Raw genomic sequence first — 20,894 nt, forward strand, 5'->3', positions numbered from 1 at the left:
ACGAGCTCTAATTCTTCGAAAAATAGGCAAACAAAAATGATTTATAAATTGAATTTCCAACAATAGAGCGTGACAAAACGTGTAACATTTGCCCTATTTTAAACTTTTTTGGGGTAAACGATCCAAAAAGTGGGTACCAGGCTGGTTCCATAACAATAACGCTGCGTTTGTATTGGTTTGACAGTTCGTAGAAGCCCCCTGGTGAAGACCGACATTCGCGACGTTCCGGAGATGGTTCCACCGTTTGTATCTACGACGACAACTGGACCATAAGGCAGTCTGCTGCCGAAGAGCGTGTACAGCGAGCAGCAGGTTGAACAGACTTTCCGGTGGGGGATATTGGCTCGAATTGATTTGAATTAAATTTATTGTGAATATATAATTTGGAAATAAATAAACTTGTTTTTCAATCTAAAAGTTCAATCGAAATTTAATTTCTCTTAATAAGAATCCCCAATAAAATCTGAAAACGCCCAAATATAGGCAATAGGCAATTTTCACCCGGTGAAACATTTCAATTTCGATTTTACACGAAATCCAGTTCGACCCCTGTTACACGAAAGTATGTAATCGTACCTGAACTGAATTTCGTGTAATCGAACTCGATTTCGTGTAATGCCTATCCTCCGTGTACCCAGGCAAAATTTTTGCTGCTTCTCTCCTTGCAGAACTTCTGCAAAAGAGAGAGATGAAGAGAGCGAGCTGAAAAGTACGGGAACGTGCTGCAAAAAAGTGACTTATGCTGGCTGCAGAATTCTGCAGGAGCTGCAGAAATTCTGCAATTCTGCAAGTACGGGAATAGACCTAATGATCGAGCTGTAGCTGTCACAGCCCTGCGAAGTATGTTGGCTGACATATCGGGCAGTCAGTCAAAAAAACCAGCTAGAAGTCGCCTGACAATTTTTTTTTGCTAGAAAGAGATAGGAAACCTGATGCAAACAAACGTCCAGCTGTCATGTAAACATACTTTGAATGTGTTGGTAAATTTCTTACTAGAAAGCCTTATTGAGAAAATATCAGTTTTGGTGACTTTCTTGTGGGGTCTCAAAGGGAGCGTTCTTTTATTACGTAACGCAGTAGGGGAGGAGGGGGGGTCGGAGGCCGTGTTACGCTCCATACAAAATTTTTAAAATTTGTATGGGAATTTTGTTACGAGGGGGGGGGGAGGGGGTCTAAAAGTCCGATTTTTCACGTTACGTAATAAAAGAACGCTCCCAAAGATACGAGCGCAATATTGGCGAATAAATGAAACATGTCCAAAGGCTTTGACACTTTCTTCTCCGCGCAGCTCGAAAAAAAATGCAAATAAATAGATTAGAAAAATGAAAAAACACAAATTCAAAGCATAAAAATTCAAATAGTTAAAAAATAAGTGATTCAAAATGTTTTAAAATAAAAAAAAACTTAATTTAAAAATTCAAATGGGAATAAAAAAGTCTAAACATCAAAAATTCAAACTCGACTGCAGTTTAAAAATTCAATGAAATTATAATTTGAAAAAAGTCAAATAAAGACTATTTCAATTTAGTAACTCAAAACATCAAATTTATTATAACTCCAGAGCAACATTTGAAAGGGGCGGTACGACATTGCTCTTACGGCCTTTCGTCCCATTTAAACGCGTGTAATGAAAGGCCGTAAGAGCAATGTCGTACCGCCCCTTTCAAATGTTGCTCTGGAACTAATAATAAAATGCTTGATTTCACCCAACTTGCAAATCTTATGTGTAGCGTGTACTCATCATCCATCTTACCAACTTGCAGTTACTTTTCAACAAGAAAGAGAAGAGAGAGCTTGCAGAAAAGTACGGGAATGCTCTGCTGCCGATTTCGAGCAGCTATTTCTTGACCCCTTTTCTTGGGAGGTGCGTATTGGCCCTCAAAAATGGATTTCTTTCAAAATAATCCTAAGACTGGTTGCAACGCGAAGTTTTATAATTGTTTCAAATTGCGAGCAGTTTTAAATTTTTAGAACTGGCGGAAATGAAACTAGAACACGGTGCTCGCAACGCGCTGATCTAAATGTTGTTTCAAAAAAATGCTTTTAATTGTGTGCGTATGATTATCAACACAGCATCATAGTGTGTGTGTAAGAATACGTGGATATCTCCATATATCTGATTTTTTTGAAACTGAGTTCTATTCCAGTTCCAAATCGTCTCACGTTTGAAACAAACTCGTCGAGCAGTTTTATTCCGGTTTCAAAATACTGCTCGAAAAATAAAACTGCAACTCCGCGTTGCGGGTGGTCTGTTTCAGTTCTATTTGAAAAATGAAACAGCTAGAACAAAGTAGAGCCGCGTTGCAACCAGTCTAAACAACAAACTATTGAATAAAACTTATGATTTATTATGTCCTTAACGTCTAGCATTGATAAATGATTGAACTGCAATCTGCACAGTGTGTTAAAAGCATTTTAATTCCGTTCCACGCAAAAATGCATATTTTTAAATTTTTGATTTTCCTTTATGTTAGTGTGTATATTGCCAAAAACGTTGCTTCCGGTCACGCCTCAATAAAAACAAAACAATCACTCAGCTGCCACCGGCTTCTCGACCAGCTCAAAATCCCCCTGCTCGGCCGCGTGCTGCCTCATCTGGGCGATCGACGGAAACGCCTGGCCGACGATGGCACGGAACGCATCGTCGGTGCTCATGAGCGGTTCGTTCGAGTGCTGCAGCGCGCGGACGGCCATCTTTTCGCCCTCGCAGCTTGGATCGAGGCCGGTGAGTTCCAGCGGTTCCGGCATGCCGAGCGCCGAGTGGGCGAGCACGAGCCGCTGCGAGATGTTGACACTTTCGGCGGTAAGGTCGAGCAGATTGGCGGAAGGAAGGGTGAGGTCTTTTTGGTTCGAGAGGAACTTGAGGTTTTTGAGGATGTCGATCTGGAGTTCGCGCGCTTTGGCGGTCAGCTCGAGCATTTCCTTGTTGGAGGAGAGGAGAAGGGCGTTCTTCTGGAGGAGGCTCGTTTTCCACCGGGCGAGCTCTTCGACCATGAGGCTGCTGGCGAGGAACTTGCTGCGCCAGACTTCGCTTTGACCGGCGAGAAATTCGATCTGTTCACGGTCTGAGGAGAGATTTTCGGCGGAATTGAGCAACTTTCGCGCCAGGTGCAGCTTGTCCTCGGTTAGGACGTTCACCTTGGTTTGCAAATCTTCGCCGACGGCGGCGACGAGTAGATTTTTGAGTTCCGAATTGACCTGCGCTTGAAACTTGAGCTGACTCTGGAAGTAGTCGCGTTCCTTGCGCAAATCTTCGATTTGCTTTTCGTACTTTTGCTTCTCGTTGTCAAACTCCTGCTTGGCCACGACCTCGCCCTTCAGCAGCTCCTTGCTCGTCATGGTGGACATTTGCGAAACGAGCACGTTCAGGTCCAGGTTGTTCCGATCCGGTCCGACCTTGACCCGGTTTTCGTTGTTTTTAAACGGAATAATCGGATTGACGGCGCCCTTGTACGGCTCGAACGGGACGAAGCGCGGCTCGCGATTTTTGAGGCCACCCGTGCGGTGTGTTTGCACCAGCTTCGGAACCAGCGCGAAGATCTTCCCTTTGGGCACGGTTGGCCGCAGCGAGGCACCGCCCGTCGTGGTGACCAGCTCCGTTGGACGGTACACCGGATTCGATCCGGAGTGAGGTAGCAGGCGTTCCAGGTCAAAGTTGATGGGAAGATTCAGGGGACGTTGCTGCTGCTGCGGTTGGGTCGTCGTCGTCGAGGTCAGTGCGTCGTGTTCCATGCCATCGCCTTGCGTCCGAGCTGCTGCTGGTGGGGAGGGAGAAGAGGAAAAAAGTGAAAGTTGGCAAAAAATACAGTTTTGCTTGCGAAGTGGATTAACAAGTGCGCAGTTGGTTTATGCAACTTTTGCCAGACTTAAAAAAAAACGTTTCAAAATAATTCTTCAATTTCAAATTTGCTGAAATTTATGCTGAGCAAACTAAAAATAATCACGACTGCCTCACCTGTGTCCATGCTGCTGCTGCTCGGACGGAACGTCCCACACACCAAAGATATGCAATCGCACAAATGGCAGCAATCAGTAGCTCAACAATGACGACGTAACGGGGCCGAGTTCTTATCACTAATTGCAGTGATAAGCGAATAATGTTCTTTGCACCTTCGGAATTTGCGATGTCTGGCTGCGGATGGACGACGTTGAAAAAGGAAAACAAAACACATAATCAGCTGATGACAGCGAGAAATGTCAGATTTCGTGGGATTGTCCCCAAATTACGTAGGTAAGGTCGCGCGCCTCTGGCGGCGAGTAGCGAAAAGTTCGTAAAATTGGGTTAATTTTTTTAAAGTGGTTAAATTCGCTTTACCGTGTTAAGTTATGTTGACAACAGAGCAACATCACCCGTTCACAACATAATCGGAGTTGATTAGGGAGGTAAGTGGGTTTCGCACACCGTTTAAGTGAGTTTAAATGTGCTTTAATTTATTTGAAAAGGTTTAAGTTTATAGACTACGATGTATTTTTGTTGATTCCAATCATTTAACTTTTTCAGTTTTCTACTAAAAGGATTAAGTCTTGTTGTCAAGCTTAAGTCCCAACTAAGTTGCATAACCACCGGTGTAAGCCATCCCCCAATCAAAGCCATGGTAAATAAAGCAAGATCCTTCGCAAGCTACTCTCCTAACCAACCCTTCAAACATTCCAGTTAACCCGAAACCTGCCGCGAACCGTTCCGTCGGCCCTGTTCCGAGCCATGTCTTCTTCCGCGGATCGCACCGTCCTCTGCGAGGAGTTTGGCCCGGACAAGGGCGTCATCACGCTGAACCGCCTCAAGGCGCTGAACGCCATCAACCTGGACATGGTGCGGCAAATCTACGGCGCGATGCGGTCCTGGCAGGGCCAGAAGAACCTGGTCATCGTGAAGGGCGCCGGGGAGAAGTCGTTCTGCGCCGGTGGGGACGTCCGCTCGCTCGTGGAAGCCGGCCCCGTTCCGGAGTCGAGGAACTTCTTCCGCGAGGAGTACAATTTGAACGCGCTGATCGGGTCCTACAAGCCGGATTACGTGGCCATGATCGACGGGATCACGATGGGGGGCGGGGTTGGGTTGTCCGTGCACGGCAAGTACCGCGTGGCCACGGAGCGAACGATGTTCGCGATGCCCGAGACCGCGATCGGCCTGTTTCCGGACGTCGGCGGCGGTTACTTTTTGCCTCGTCTCGACGGCAAACTTGGCCTCTACCTAGGCCTGACGGGATTCCGCCTTAAAGGCAAGGACGTGGCCAAGGCTGGCATCGCGACGCACTACGTCGAGAGCAAGAATCTGGAAGCGCTCGAGAAGGAACTGCTCGCGAGTAAAAACAGCTCGGACGTTGCCGCAACCCTGGACAAATTCAACGTCCAAGATAGTTCCGAGTTTGTGCTGGCGAAAAACCTCAAACAAATCAACGCGTGCTTCAGCGGTCCCACGGTGGAATCGATCCTGGCGGCGCTCGAAGCGGACGGCAGCGAGTGGGCTCAGTCGACGCTGAAAACCCTCGCCAAAATGTCCCCGCTGTCGATGAAGGTCACCAAGAAGCAACTCGACCTGGGTCGCACCATGGACCTGCGAAGCTGTCTGAGGATGGAGTTCCGGATGGCCGTCCACTGCCTCATCGATAGTGACTTCAAGGAGGGCGTGCGAGCGCTGTTGATTGACCGTGATCAGAGTCCCAAGTGGAAGCCGACCACGCTGGGCGAGGTGACGGAGCAGCAGGTTGATCGGTTCTTTGGCGCGCTGCCCGACGGCGACGAGCTGCTGTTTGAGGATGAGGTGAAGGCTAATATGTAAAGCTTTTGGAGAAAATTGCAAATTTATTATCTACCTTCCGCAAGTGCATTTACTAGTGTGATAAGATGGAAATAGTGTATTTTTCCTGTGCAAACGCGTAGCGTTGGAATAAAATTCATGAATGTTGTTAAATCGTTTTTTCCTAGTTTTAGAATCTAACTTTTAAAAATATGTACCTTATGCCTTTGAATCAAATTTCAGTTGAAAGGTCCTCCAAATCTCTTAATTGCAAATGTAGGGGAGTGTGGGGTAATTTGGACACCCTAAGGAAATTGCTCTGCTACGGGCTGTATGGATATTTTAAAGGAATGTGGATGACACCAGAGGATAATAGATACCATATTTGATAGAAAAATGTCATTCATTTCGATAAATTTTGTTGAAAAACCCATTTTTATCGCAAAAATTAAAAGGTGTCCAAATTACCCCCACATTTTTGTGTGGGGGTAATATGAACACCCCTATGGGGTAATTTGGACATGCCTTGTGGGGTAATTTGGACATGCCGGGTGGGGTAATATGGACATACCTTGTGGGGTAATATGGACACCTTTTGTGGGGTAATTTGGACACATGTTGAAGAATAAGTTTAACATTTGATTTTTTGAGCATGTTTGAAGGATAACCGGGTTTTATAATTGCTTTATATTTTGAAGTGTTGTTTTGCTCACAATATTTCATAAAAGGTTTAAATAATGATTTTGTGATACAACTATATTTCAATAGGAAGACAACAAATTGTTCAGTGTAGTAAACATAATTTAATCATTCTTTCTGAAATGATTTAAACATTGATTCTGGATTAGACACAAGTATAGTTTTTAGTCATTAAGGTATCGTTTAGATTTATATAAATCAATCTTTATATAGAACTAATAACCCTGAAACTATCCATATATTTTTTTATTTTACATTCTGTGGCCCTTCAAATTTAAATAATATTATAAACCAGCATAGAAATTAGAAATGTCAAAGAAATTAATTAAAAGCAATCCACATTAGAGTCTAGTTGTACGCCAAGTGTACAGTAATCAGATTTTCATCAATTCGAATATTGGAATAAATTTATCTAAATTAAAAAAAGGGGTTTTGTGAAAGTTCTCATTGTCCACATTCCTTTTTGAGTGTTTTGACATTTTAAATCCCTCTAAATTTAACAAAATCCCTTTAAAAACTCAACCAACCTTGAAAGTTACTTTTTTTTACCTGACAGGTAGACTTTCAGGTACCGTCAGTGGGGGTGACTATGGGTCAAAAAACGATACACCTCTCGTATTTTCTTAATAACAAAAACAATTTAAATAACATCGAAAATCTTTCAACGTAGATTTGTTCTTAGATAGTTTACTAACATTTTCCCCAAAATATGGTGGATTTTGATGAACACTACCTTAAATGCCTATTGTTTGAAAATTTACCCAATCTCACCCCTTAGAGGGGGTGACATTGGGTCAAATGAAACTAAAATGATGCTCAAATACAACGATATGGTAAAAACAAGTCATCCAACAGTGTTTCTTGTTAGAGGGAATCGTATTGACACGCTACAGTGTTTGAAGTGGAGATTTTCAAACATTTGGGTAGTTTTCGAGCAATTCTAACAAAAATATTAGAAAAATGATTTTTCGAGAGGTCATTTTTGGCCAAAAACGTACCCCAACTTTAGACAGCTGCCAAAATAACAGGATTTGTTCTAGGAACGAGATTTTTTCAGCGAAGTCATCTTAAGATGTCCCCTACACAACCCTTTCAACAGAATTCATTTTCATTGAGAAGAACCTGAGAAATGGTAAAATCCGTCAAAAATCACTTTGACCCAATCTCACCCCCCAGACCCAATGTCACCCCCACTGACGGTATGTCTAAATTACCCCACAAGCCATGTCCAAATTACCCCCATAGCATGTTCTATCATAAATTGCAATTTTTGATGAAAAAAATGGATAAAATGCACAATTTTTATACGTACATATCTCAGGCATCGTCCAAGCAACCCCCTTAAACAAAAATTTACTTCTTTTTTGCCATATAACCCCTGCAAAACCTTATTTCCCAACCCTCAAATATTAGAACTTAACGCGGGGCCAACCGGCCTTTGGAATCTTTTACATATTATACCAAAACTACTTAACATATTCCAACTTTTTTGGTTTATTCATACTCCTAGGCCATTACTAGTACTAGCCTTATCACTTAAATTGCCGTTTTCACTTTATATCCGAAGAAAACGTGATTTTTAAAGGGGTGTCCAAATTACCCCCACTGTCCATATTACCCCAAACTCCCCTACATTGCACATCCTGTGGCTAGCAGAACTGTTAAATTATCCAGATTTTTAAGCGAAGATGGCGTCACGGTTGGAGCACGTCTGAAATGTCAAAATCACGCAGTGTTACCAACGTTACAAAAAAGTGTGCCATGGCCAAGGTAGGGGAAATATACCCATTTTAATCACACTAATGGTACGTTCGTTTGATGGCTAGTTCCACACTGAGTGCCGCACTCAGAGCTGTCAAAGTGTTTCTTTGAAGAAACTCGCGCTAGTTCCGCACGAGTTTCGCCGCCATCTTGGAACTGAAACTCTAGTGCCGCACTCGATATTTTTTCAGTTTCATGCGAGTTCCAAGCACACTGACAGATGACGTTCGATTGAACCAAAACTGACACCGACGAGTGCGGCACTCAGTGCCGCACTAGCTGTTCAAACGAACGTACCATAAGCCGTTCGACCAATTCTCGATAATAGAAATAGGCTGAGAAAGGGTATAGTTCCCCTATGTAGATTAGATAAGGTAAGGCGGGAATTCCCAGCTGCCAAAATAGAGTTATCTACGTGCGCATGTATTGCGTGTACGTACACGAAAAAAAGTGAGGTTAAATTTTGTACCGTCCAGCAAAACAAATGGCGTGCTAGTGTGCGTGAGAGCGGGCTTAGATAACTCTATAGAGTAATCTACGTGCGAATGTATTGCGTGTTTGTACACGAAGGGTTTCTAGGTTAAAATTTGTACCCGCCAGCAAAAACAAATGGTAAGCTAGTGTGCGTGAGATCGGGCTTAGATAGCTCTTACACACTAGGCTTAGATAGCTCGCACACTAGCTTGTTTTTGCTGGCGGGTACAAATTTTAACCTAGAAACCCTTCGTGTACAAACACGCAATACATTCGCACGTAGATAACTCTATAAGGAGATTTTCAGAAAAGTGAAAATGTGACCATTTAACGGGTAAATTTCACCGGATTTTTTTCTGTGGGGTGTGAATCAAAACACGCTTTTAAAACACAAATGTTTTTTAAAATAAATTCAACTAAACGCGTTTTTCGGTTCAGTTTGGCATGCTTAACAACCCCACATTCCCGACGTAACCAATGTAACCATATCTAATCTACATACTGTCGCAGATAAGGCGTGTACATTATATTGTTTCGTAGAAATAGCTTTGAATATGAGAATTAGTGCGAAATATTTTAGAGAAGTCATTTATGACCATTTGCATTACACTCAACCCCCGGTGGTTGGTCACTTTTTCCTTTGACATTTTTTTAGTTTGTACCCCGTTGGTTGGTCAAAGTCAAACTAAAAATGGACGAACTGCCACTTTTTACACGGCGCTCACGCACACTATCAAAACAAACGTTTGGTAGTATGTGTGAACTTCGTGTAAAAGGGGTGTCAAACTAAAAAGTGACCCCGTTCGTTTGACAACAGTTGGTGTCAAACCAACGGGGTTTGAGTGTATTAGTGCCGAATTTCGGACGAGCGACGACGCACACGAAGTGAGCAACATCGGTGTGCTTTTAAATAGACCAGCAGCGCGTGTGCGACTGTATTAGTGCGTCGCAAGCGTCGAGTGTAGACGGCGCAACGCGAAGCGTTGGTGTTGAAAGAGAGAAAGCGATACGAACGAAAGCAACGATTCTGAAGAGCGTTGAAGGCGCGCGACGCGCGTGGTAGGAATGAGAGGGTTTTGCGTGTGTCTGTGCACTTCGGATCGTTGGTAGCGGGAGAGGATCTTTGATGCATCGCAGTTTTCAGAGCGTGGTCTTTAGTCTGGTGTTTAGTGTAGAAGCGAGCAGTCTTGTTTCAAGTGGTGGGTGGTGGGATCTTGAAATAAAGAGAATACTTTCGCTCGGGTTAGGTCAAAATCTACGACACATACCTTGTGCCATGGCATGACAGACACACTTTTTTCTCCTTATGTTGGATAATACCACTGCGCGAGTTTGATGTTTCGGGCGTGCACCATTTGTAACGTTATTTTCGCTTTGAAATCTGGATATTTAATACACTCAACCCCCGGTGGTTGGTCACTTTTTCGTTTGACACTTTTTTAGTTTGTACCCCGTTGGTTGGTCAAAGTCAAACTAAAAAGTGACGCACTGTCACTTTTTACACGGCGCTCACGCACACTATCAAAACAAACGTTTAGTAGTATGTGTGAACTCCGTGTAAGAAGGGTGTCAAACTAAAAAGTGACCCCGTTCGTTTGACAACAGTTGGTGTCAAACCAACGGGGTTTGAGTGTAAAAACGTTACTTATTCCACCTAAAGGTTATTGGCGAGGGTGAATATCTTCATTTACTTTGTCTTTAACATCAATCCCTTCCCTACTAACCCCGAGAAGGCTGCGGGTAATCGGCTCCCCTCTCACTAACATTTACACACAAGATCCTCTGTAATTGGGTCCTAAAATGAAGCTTAGATTGCTGATATTATTGTTTACAGCGATAAAGCTTATTTTTCTGAGTACAATGGCCCTTTGTACGAGCACAAAGAGTTTAAAATGGATTTTTAAATCAATTTTGAAAAATTAACCTCGCGGTCCTTCTTGACAGAAAAGCTCCTACTTGACAGCTCGTTCCAAGGGGACCATAGTTGATCCATCGGAAAAATGTTGTCTAGTCCAAAAAAAATTTGCATTTGAACAGGGGGGTGGTGTCAGAGTAAAGGGATACTCTACTCGCCCATCACCATAATCTTGCAATAGTATTAGTGAGTAGCCCCTGTCTGAAAACTAGCCCCCGCATTAGTGTTTGTGAGTAGCCCCTATCTGAAATCGCCTGCTGATGTATTGGTAGGTGAGGCCTACTGTTTACATCTAGCAACGTCAAAACGGTCAAACTTTATTTAAAATGGAAAATTGTTTGCAGCAGCGCGGCGAAAAAAAAAATGTGTTCTTGCGAAATCATTAGGTGACGGAAGTGTCGCATCTACCACCTAATGTCCGTCGTGGTCCGGAAAACGGTGGTTCGTTCAAGATGGAGCACTCTGAATGGTTTTTTGAAGCCGAAATGTAAAACCTCAACCTGCTCGACCTGCACCACTGGCTGAGGCTGATGACGGTTGTTTCGATCCAGATTCGCTGACGGATTGGCTTTGAGGGAACCCGTACTTGAAATTGTCCTCTTTTTAGCCGAAATTCTTGTTATGTTGTCATTTGAACAAAAATCAGAGTGGATCGAAACACGCGGTTCGGTTTGTTGGTAAAATTTGAGGAATTTGACAGATGCGTATTTTTTTTGTTTTCTTCTTTATCTTCTCTTCAGCGTCAGAAGTTTTGGTTTCAAGAAAATGGCCGTCATCACAGGGGCCTGCATTTGAATGAAAAAAAGTGATCAGAAATGGTTTTTTATCGTGTTTTTTACCGTTGTACATAAGAATTGACATAGGGCTTTAGTACCCAATTATTAAGTCAAATGTAATTACAAAAGCCGACTTGGTCCTAACCAGGTCCCAGTACCGAAAAGAACCTAATAAAAATAGTTTTATGGAAAAAAAATCTTCATTTAGAATTGCATCATTCCCCCTTTAAGGCTGGTGTGCTGATCGGAAGGAACGCAAAACTCCATATTAAAAAAAGCCCAAGAAACGGTCAAGGAAAGGGTCACGAAAAGATTTTTTCTTAAGCGGTATATGCACTTCGGAAGGAACCGGTCAAGAAAAAAATCAAATGGGCAGCAGCGGCAACTAAAGCAAGCCAGAGAGGGTGAAGAAAAGCCCCAAGAAATCGCTCCTTCTCCTTTGTTCTGCAGTTCGTAAAGCTGTTTCTTGACCCCTTTCCTTCCGATCTGCGTACTAGCCATAACACGTTCAACAAGAATTAAGCTTCATTACTCCCCAGTCGGAAATGTCGGGCGCAATTCTGGGGTTCGTCTGGGGGCTTGCGCTGGCCATCTGGCAGAATTTCCCCCAGATTTGCTTCAAATTTCTGCCATGATTTCTGGCGAATATGACGCAAACCGGTCGTGCACGGTTCAACCGATTGAACCCTTGATTGAACCGGTTGATTTTTGTGTGAGACAGCTATCCCACTCAGCGCGTTCCGTTTGAATTCCGTTTAGAATTCCGCTTGAGCGAAAAAAGTTCGATTCGAATTCTAAACAGTGTTCGTTTTAGATTCTAAACCGCATTCCGTTTCAAACGCAACAACCGGTTCCGTTTGAGTTTTCGCCCCAAATCGGTTCAAGCGGAATTCAAACGGAATGGACGGGTTAGTTTTGACAGCTGCTTCTTCTTCTTCTTGTTCTTAATATGGTGATTTTCTTTTTTGTTTTGGTTGAATTAAAATTCAACCAGAAAAAAAAAACATTTTGGAATTTTGTTTATACTTTGAGATTATTTTTATTAATTCTATTGTACTTAAGTCAAAGTTTTGAATTATTAATAAAAACACGTGTCCCAGCCCCAAATTCCCCATTTTTAATAATCTTTTTTTCGCAAAATTACATAGGCTTTAGTGAGTGAGATGATGTGAAATTCGTTCTGCTGCTGGACATCCGCGACTTGGAGAGTCGCATCGGACGATTCGACTGTTCTGCCGGGATAATTCCTTCGTCTTCGTCTTGGCCGCCGTCGATCGTATAGGACGAATTCGTCGACTTGGTCCGTTTGGTCCAGGTGAGACTCGTCGTCGTCGCACCGAGGTTAGGGAGCTTGGCAGGCATTCCACGATCGTCGGTAGCAGGATCGCTGACATGGTGCTGGTCGAGTTCTGTCGAATCGGTGTCCACTGCTGCAGCAAGTAGATTTTGCTCGTCGCCTCCCCCGGGATGTTCTCAACCGCAATCCTGACAACTTTGTACCATGCGCGCCTGGGTCATGTTTTCGAACGGGCAAGCCGCGTTACTGCTGGCGCCGACACCGTCAGGTGCGTTTGGTACGACGGCGTCACTCTCCGGAGGCGGCACGAGCAATTACAATTACGCCGCGACCAATAATCCACGATTGGGCAAAATAGAAGGACAAGCAGCAACTTTAGAAAGACAGCAACTGCTGATGCTGTTTTGTTGTTTGGAAAGTCTTCGGGTGAAATTTTCTTAGCCACTAGCGGTGCCCTCGCTGGGTGTTGTTGAAGCGGTGAATTTGTCTGCAAAAGAGATAAACAAAGAACGACGATCGTTAGAACATGCTGTTGACGACTTCCAACATCCCACTCGAACTCACCCGTCGAAAGTACGATCTCCAGGCCCACCAGCTAGACCGACAGCATCGTGTCACCATCAGCACATAGGACAGGTCCGACCTTAGGCCTTCACATTCCGCAGCTGGCTGGTTCCAGTGGCCACAACCCTCCAGCGGGCGCATCGAGATCGGCCGTTTAATTCAAAGTTGGCCAACGTTCAAATCGAGGAACACCCCGCGATTGTCCACCTGTATTGAAAATATTTCAAAGTTGGTTTTGATTATAAATAAAAAATTGTAATAAACTTACGTGTGCTGTGAAAAAAATCGTGCACGCGTGCTTCCGCCGAAGAAGCGCCTCTAGGCCAGTCCGGCCAAGGCTAAATCGGCCATCTCGGCCAAAGCGTCCCAGCCACTGGCGTCGACCAAGGCAGAGTTCGGTGCCGCCAACAGCGCCGGGAATGTGGACCCCAGAATGAGAACCCCGACGAAGGTTGCACAGGTTTCGGCTCTGGTGGCCTGTCCCAGCATTCGCAAAATGTCCATGGACCAGATCAAGCTAAACTTAGCCGGAACGCGAAACTGACCAAGCCGGACAAGCTGGACCGGATGGAGAAGATACGGCTGGAACAGACATAAAAGAAGCCGGTTCCGTCGAGCCAGTGTAGGGCGGCCAGGAATCTGAAAGAGGAGTTATTGGGTGAATGGTCCGAATCCTTAGAAATGTAGCGTAACTCACCAGGTGGCTAGGTGGCCAATGGTGTTAGAAATGACAGCTTCCATGTATTTGAATATGGGAGCTCAGGAAAACTCAATTTTTAAGCAATAAAATGATTATTTGTGATAAAAGTATTGAATGATTAGGTGCACAAAATGTGTCTAGAATATTATTAAAATAAAAACTGTTCAAAAAATTTGCAATTGAGATAAGTACACCATTCGATTCAGCAGGAATTTTGGGCACCAAAAATATATAGTTTTCGTATGTTAAGTGTTTTATTTTAGAAGAAAATTAACAAAAAGTATGAAAATCGAGACATTTAGTATGGGAGCTGTCAAATCTCTCACCATCAAAAAGCAGCGTTGAGCTTTCGCTGGATTTGTCTATTGGCTCAAACGGAATCTAAGCGGAGTCCAACCGGGGATTCCGTTTAGAAAATTTCGAAGCAATTTTCGAAGCGGAATTCGAAGCGGAATGAACCCGTCAAGCGGAGAACGGTTTGATTGGGAGATCTTTCACCATGGTGCAGATTCGTCTGACGTTACGCAAAACTTGGCTATCACGCAAAACGGACATTAGGTATAAATTCCTAATTTTTAGTATTTTTTGAACTTATGTTCTAGCTTGTCAAATTATACCTTAAAATTAGTATTTTTTTCTTCCTAAAATTTAGGATTTTTTTAGAACACTGAAGTACTTCTTAAAAATTCCTAAATTTTAGTATTTTTTTTAGTTCTAAAATTGAGATTCACGTTTTGACAAGTCAAAACAACATAATTTCGTGGCTGTGAGTTCCCGGTCGGAAAATAATCTGGTAAATTTGAGTGTCTGGCGCAGGCGGACGTTTGTCGTGCAGTTCAGACACACTTGGCACACTTCTTTTAGCCAGGTTTTACGTGACGCCCGACGAATCTGGCGAAAATCTGGCGGAATAACTCACAGCTGTCTGGCACAAAAACCAATCGGTTCAATCGGTTGAACCGTGCACGACCGGTTTGTTGCATATTCGCCAGAATTCTGGCAACAATCTTGGGCCAGTCGGGGGGGAAATCTGCCAGACGTCTTGCGCAGCTAAGCGCAGTGCCCAAGACAAAACGCCCGCCAGGCGCCCCCCGTTTCTGTCTGGGTTGGTGTTCCGCAGTGCTGCTGAAAACTTAGGAACTTTGGCAAGGTAAGTTTTGTGCAGGAAGAAAAGTGGCTCTCCGGTTCTGCACGGAGAACGGAACCCGGAGCATCCTTGTTAGAGGAAGTGTGGCTCGCGTACTTGTGGAAGAGGAGGAGGAGGAGGACGGAACCTTCAACTCCCGGCGGATTTAAAAAAGCCGCCACTTCCCTCTCGTGCTCTGGAGGACGGATCTCGGCACGGATTTTTGCGGAAGAGCTGGAAAGGGGAAGTATAAACGGACCCCAACCGTGGAGATTGTAAGAATGAAAAGTTGTATCGAGTTTGAGTTTGACGAACCAATTTTTATCTTTTTGTGATTTGGTTGGACGTTGCGGGTGTGTGTATGTAAGCGTTTGTGAAAGTGTTCGTGTGTGTGTGTGTGTGTGTGTGTGTGTGTGTGTGTGTGTGTGTTTTTTTTTTTTTTTTTTTTTCATTCCTCAGGTAGTGTGGGGTTGGGAAAACAAAAAAAGAGTTTTCCCGACCCACTAAACCAGTCCTTGAACGCCGTGCCCTTGACCCCCGGGACCACCTTTCGGTATAACTTCGGGGGGAGGCGTTGCATTTTCTGCACTAGTCTACTTACAGGATCCATGCCGGGTGCTAGAACCATTTCCTGTCCTACATACATATGAGTCCATGCGAGGGTTTAACCGCGCCCAAGAATCGCGTTGCTTTTGATCGGCTAGTCATATGCAGCCCTCTCCTTGGACCATCGAGACGTGTACCGATTTGGTAGAGCCAACCGTCATAACGTGCTCTCCTTCACAGCCACACTCGTGGGTTCTCGACTCCTGTGACCATCGAGACGTGTACCGATTTGGTAGAGCCGACCATCATAACGTGCTCTCCTTCACAGCCACACTCGTGGGTTTTCGACTAGGCTCCTAGTCGTTCCTCCTCTGATCGTCTCTCCATTTCCGCTGGAGAGCCGAAGTGATCTGCGTCACCGCTCCGACGACCGCATTCCACTTGGCGATGTCGCTGCACATTCTTCGCACCACATTATCCGGGCTGGTGTCCGCTCCGATAATGGCCAGCATTTCGCTTCGCGCTGCCTCGAAGCGAGGGCAGGCGAACACCACGTGCTCCGGTGTTTCCTCGCAATCGACGCAGTCCGGACAGAGAGGAGACTCTGCATGTCCAAACCTGTGCAGGTACTTCCTGAAGCAGCCATGGCCCGACAGGAACTGTGTGAGGTGGAAGGTGACCTCTCCATGCCTTCTGCTCACCCACGTGGATACGGACGGGATAAGCCGATGCGTCCATCTGCCTTTCTCCGTGGTGTCCCACTCACGTTGCCACCTTGCCAGCGATTCGGCTCTCGCAGCTGTGTGTGTGTGTGTGTGTGTGTGTGTGTGTGCTCGTGTGTGTGTGTGTGCTCGTGTGTGCTCGTGTGTGTATGAGAGACTGAAATTGAATGGGTGGGGGTAGACGAAGAGAAAGAGAGAAATAAAGAGAAAGTGGGAGAGAGAAGAGGAGAGGGAGAGAAAAAGTGGGAAAGAAGAAAGAAGAAGAGGGAATGAAAGAGAGCGAAAATGAGAAAGGGAGAGAGAAAGTAGAAAAGGGAGAGAAAGGGGGAGTTTGTGAGAGAAGGCTGGAGGGGAAGAGCGAAAGAAAATGTGGGAAAGAGATAGGGTGAGGGTAGAGGAAGAGAGAGATAGAAAGTAAGAGAGAGAGAAAGTGGGAGTGAGAGGGGCAAAGATGAAGAAAGAGAGAGATAAGAGATATAGTTGGAGAGAGAGTAGGAGATGGAGAGATAGTAGGAGAGGGAGAGAGATAGTAGGAGAAGGAGAGAGAGTAGGAGAGGTAGAGAGAAGGTGGGAAAGAGAGAGGTGAGAAAATATGGGAGAGAAAGAAAGGGAGAGAGGGTAGGAGAGAAAGAGAAAATGTTGAATTGAGAGGAAGGGAAGAGAGGGATAGCAGGGAACAGGAAGAGCGAGAAAATGGAAAGAGAGGGGAGAGAGAGAAAATTTTAAAAATCTCTAATTCCAAACATTTTAAAACTCCAAAAATCTTATATTCTACAATTCCAAATATTTAAAGATAAAAATGTTGGAGTTGTAAAAATATTAAAATATTAAAATAATAAAAGATATTTAAAATAAATAAATATTGAAATATTAAAGATATATTTATAATATTATACAAAATTATAATGTTAAAATATTCAAATCATTAAATATTTATTTTAGGTACGTACATTTATGCAAAAGTTGTGTTTTATGTAAATAAAAATATTAATATCATTTAAAATTATGTTTTGCTTCTGCCTGCATAACTCTTGGAAAATACCTAATTTAAAAATTAAAATATTGAAATATCATAATATTAAAAAATATTAAAATATTGAAATATTAAAATATTAAAATATTAAAATATTAAAATATTAAAATATTAAAATATTAAAATATTAAAATATTAAAATATTAAAATATTAAAATATTAAAATATTAAAATATTAAAATATTAAAATATTAAAATATTAAAATATTAAAATATTAAAATATTAAAATATTAAAATATTAAAATATTAAAATATAAAAATATTAAAATATTAAAATATTGAAATATTAAAATATTAAAATATTAAAATATTAAAATATTAAAATATTAAAATATTAAAATATTAAAATATTAAAATATTAAAATATTAAAATATTAAAATATTAAAATATTAAAATATTAAAATATTAAAATATTAAAATATTAAAATATTAAAATATTAAAATATTAAAATATTAAAATATTAAAATATTAAAATATTAAAATATTAAAATATTAAAATATTAAAATATTAAAATATTAAAATATTAAAATATTAAAATATTAAAATATTAAAATATTAAAATATTAAAATATAAAAATATTAAAATATTAAAATATTAAAATATTAAAATATTAAAATATTAAAATATTAAAATATTAAAATATTAAAATATTAAAATATTAAAATATTAAAATATTAAAATATTAAAATATTAAAATATTAAAATATTAAAATATTAAAATATTAAAATATTAAAATATTAAAATATTAAAATATTAAAATATTAAAATATTAAAATATTAAAATATTAAAATATTAAAATATTAAAATATTAAAATATTAAAATATTAAAATATTAAAATATTAAAATATTAAAATATTAAAATATTAAAATATTAAAATATTAAAATATTAAAATATTAAAATATTAAAATATTAAAATATTAAAATATTAAAATATTAAAATATTAAAATATTGAAATATTAAAATATTAAAATATTAAAATATTGAAATATTAAAATATTAAAATATTAAAATATTAAAATATTAAAATATTAAAATATTAAAATATTAAAATATTAAAATATTAAAATATTAAAATATTAAAATATTATAATATTAAAATATTAAAATATTAAAATATTAAAATATTAAAATATTAAATATTAAAATATTAAAATATTAAAATATTAAAATATTAAAATATTAAAATATTAAAATATTAAAATATTAAAATATTAAAATATTAAAATATTAAAATATTAAAATATTAAAATATTAAAATATTAAATTATTAAAAAATTTAAATATTTAAATATTTAATTATTGAAATATTAAAATACTAAAATATTTAACTATTAAAAAATTAAAACAACATTAAAAAACCAAAATATTTATAAAAAAGATAAATTTAATATTAAAAATATAGATGGATTGAAAAAATAAAATATAATTTAAATTTTAATATTCATTTTTAGGTGAGAACATTTATGAAATAGTTGTGTTTGATATAAATAAAAATATTAATATCATATAAACCATTGTTTTCTTCTGCCTGCATATCTCTTGGATAATACCTATTTTGATCTTTGATTATTCTTAAGTATAAGTAATTTTTGATCCCTCACGTTTATAGAAAATACCTCAAATTTAGATTTTTATACCTAAAAATTAGGAATAATAATGGTCCGCCATCTTGGATTATACCTGAATATCAGTAATTTTGGATCCCTCACTTTTCCAGAAAATACCTCAAATTTATGTATTTATACCTAGAAATAAGAAATAATCATGGTCCGCCATCTTGGATTATACCTGAATGTCAGTAATTTTGGATCCCTCACTTTTCCAGAAAATACCTCAAATTTAGGTAATTATACCTAGCAATAAGGAATAACCATGGTCCGCCATCTTGGATTATACCTAAATATTAGTAATTTTGGATCCCTCACTTTTCTGAAAATACCTCAAATTTAGGTATTTATTCCTAAAAATTAGGAATAATAATGGTCCGCCATCTTGGATTATACCTGAATATCAGTAATTTTGGATCCCTCACTTTTCCAGAAAATACCTCAAATTTATGTATTTATACCTAGAAATAAGAAATAATCATGGTCCGCCATCTTGGATTATACCTGAATGTCAGTAATTTTGGATCCCTCACTTTTCCAGAAAATACCTCAAATTTAGGTAATTATACCTAGCAATAAGGAATAACCATGGTCCGCCATCTTGGATTATACCTAAATATTAGTAATTTTGGATCCCTCACTTTTCTGAAAATACCTCAAATTTAGGTATTTATTCCTAAAAATTAGGAATAATAATGGTCCGCCATCTTGGATTATACCTGAATATCAGTAATTTTGGATCCCTCACTTTTCCAGAAAATACCTCAAATTTAGGTATTTATACCTAGAAATAAGGAATAATCATGGTCCGCCATCTTGGATTATACCTGAATATCAGTAATTTTGGATCCCTCACTTTTCCAGAAAATACCTCAAATTTAGGTATTTATACCTAGAAATAAGGAATAATAATGGTCCGCCATCTTGGATTATACCTGAATATCAGTAATTTTGGATCCCTCACTTTTCCAGAAAATACCTCAAATTTAGGTATTTATACCTAGAAATTAGGAATAATAATGGTCCGCCATCTTGGATTATACCTGAATATCAGTAATTTTGGATCTCTCACTTTTCCAGAAAATACCTCAAATTTAGGTATTTATACCTAGAAATTAGGAATAATAATGGTCCGCTATCTTGGATTATACCTAAATATCAGTCATTTTGGATCCCTCACTTTTCCAGAAAATAACTCAAATTTAGGTATTTATACCTAGAAATTAGGAATAATAATGGTCCGCCATCTTGGATTATACCTGAATATCAGTAATTTTGGATCTCTCACTTTTCCAGAAAATACCTCAAATTTAGGTATTTATACCTAGAAATTAGGAATAATAATGGTCCGCTATCTTGGATTATACCTAAATATCAGTCATTTTGGATCCCTCACTTTTCCAGAAAATAACTCAAATTTAGGTATTTATACCTAGAAATAAGGAGTAACCATGGTCCGCCATCTTGGATTATACCTAAATATAAGTAATTTTGGTCCCCTCACTTTTCCAGAAAATACCTAAAATTAAGGTATTTTGGTTCTACAATTATACCTGAAATATAGGAATTCTCGTACTAAAACGCTATTAGTAATTTTATTACTAATAGCCGATTAGTAATAAAATAACTTATTGCAGTCAGGTTCGATTATACCTCAAAATTAGGAATTTATACCTAATGTCCGTTTTGCGTGTAGAATAAGTGTGCCAAGTGTGTATGAACTGCACGACAAACGTCCGCCTGCGCCTAAGCCTGCGCCAGACACTCAAATTTACCAGATTATTTTTCGAGTGGGAGGAAATTAAATCGGTCAAAAAAATTGTGTTGTTTCCAAGTTGTTTCCGTACAATAGAGTTATCTACGTGCGCATGTATTGCGTATACGTACACGAAAAAGATTGAGGTTAAATTTTGTACCGCCAGCAAAACA

General features: G+C 39.9%; 3 protein-coding genes across 4 annotated transcripts; 1 reads left to right on the forward strand and 2 right to left on the reverse strand.

The window, feature by feature from the left end:
- Positions 1-2,325: 2,325 nt before the first annotated feature.
- LOC6044851 (golgin-45) lies at positions 2,326-4,171 on the reverse strand. Of its 2 annotated transcripts, none has more exons than XM_038248946.1 (2): positions 3,956-4,171; positions 2,326-3,755 (listed from the first exon to the last, which is right to left on the reverse strand). In XM_038248946.1, the coding sequence occupies exons 1-2, from the start codon at positions 3,963-3,965 to the stop codon at positions 2,530-2,532; spliced, it is 1,236 nt and encodes a 411-aa protein (XP_038104874.1). In that variant the 5' UTR covers positions 3,966-4,171; the 3' UTR covers positions 2,326-2,529. The 2 variants fall into 2 exon arrangements, with proteins under 2 accessions (XP_038104874.1, XP_001862296.1); XM_001862261.2 differs by having other exon boundaries at positions 2,326-3,758.
- A 133-nt stretch (positions 4,172-4,304) lies between these two features.
- Positions 4,305-5,908, forward strand: LOC6044852 (3-hydroxyisobutyryl-CoA hydrolase, mitochondrial). Its single transcript, XM_038249057.1, has 3 exons — positions 4,305-4,383; positions 4,502-4,595; positions 4,655-5,908. The coding sequence occupies exons 2-3, from the start codon at positions 4,593-4,595 to the stop codon at positions 5,774-5,776; spliced, it is 1,125 nt and encodes a 374-aa protein (XP_038104985.1). The 5' UTR covers positions 4,305-4,383; positions 4,502-4,592; the 3' UTR covers positions 5,777-5,908.
- A 6,965-nt stretch (positions 5,909-12,873) lies between these two features.
- On the reverse strand, positions 12,874-13,366 carry LOC119769480. Its single transcript, XM_038262081.1, has 2 exons — positions 13,221-13,366; positions 12,874-13,143 (listed from the first exon to the last, which is right to left on the reverse strand). The coding sequence occupies exons 1-2, from the start codon at positions 13,359-13,361 to the stop codon at positions 12,874-12,876; spliced, it is 411 nt and encodes a 136-aa protein (XP_038118009.1). The 5' UTR covers positions 13,362-13,366.
- Positions 13,367-20,894: the final 7,528 nt, after the last annotated feature.

This window comes from Culex quinquefasciatus, chromosome 1, assembly GCF_015732765.1.
Source record: "Culex quinquefasciatus strain JHB chromosome 1, VPISU_Cqui_1.0_pri_paternal, whole genome shotgun sequence".
In the NCBI taxonomy this organism is placed as follows: domain Eukaryota; kingdom Metazoa; phylum Arthropoda; class Insecta; order Diptera; family Culicidae; genus Culex; species Culex quinquefasciatus.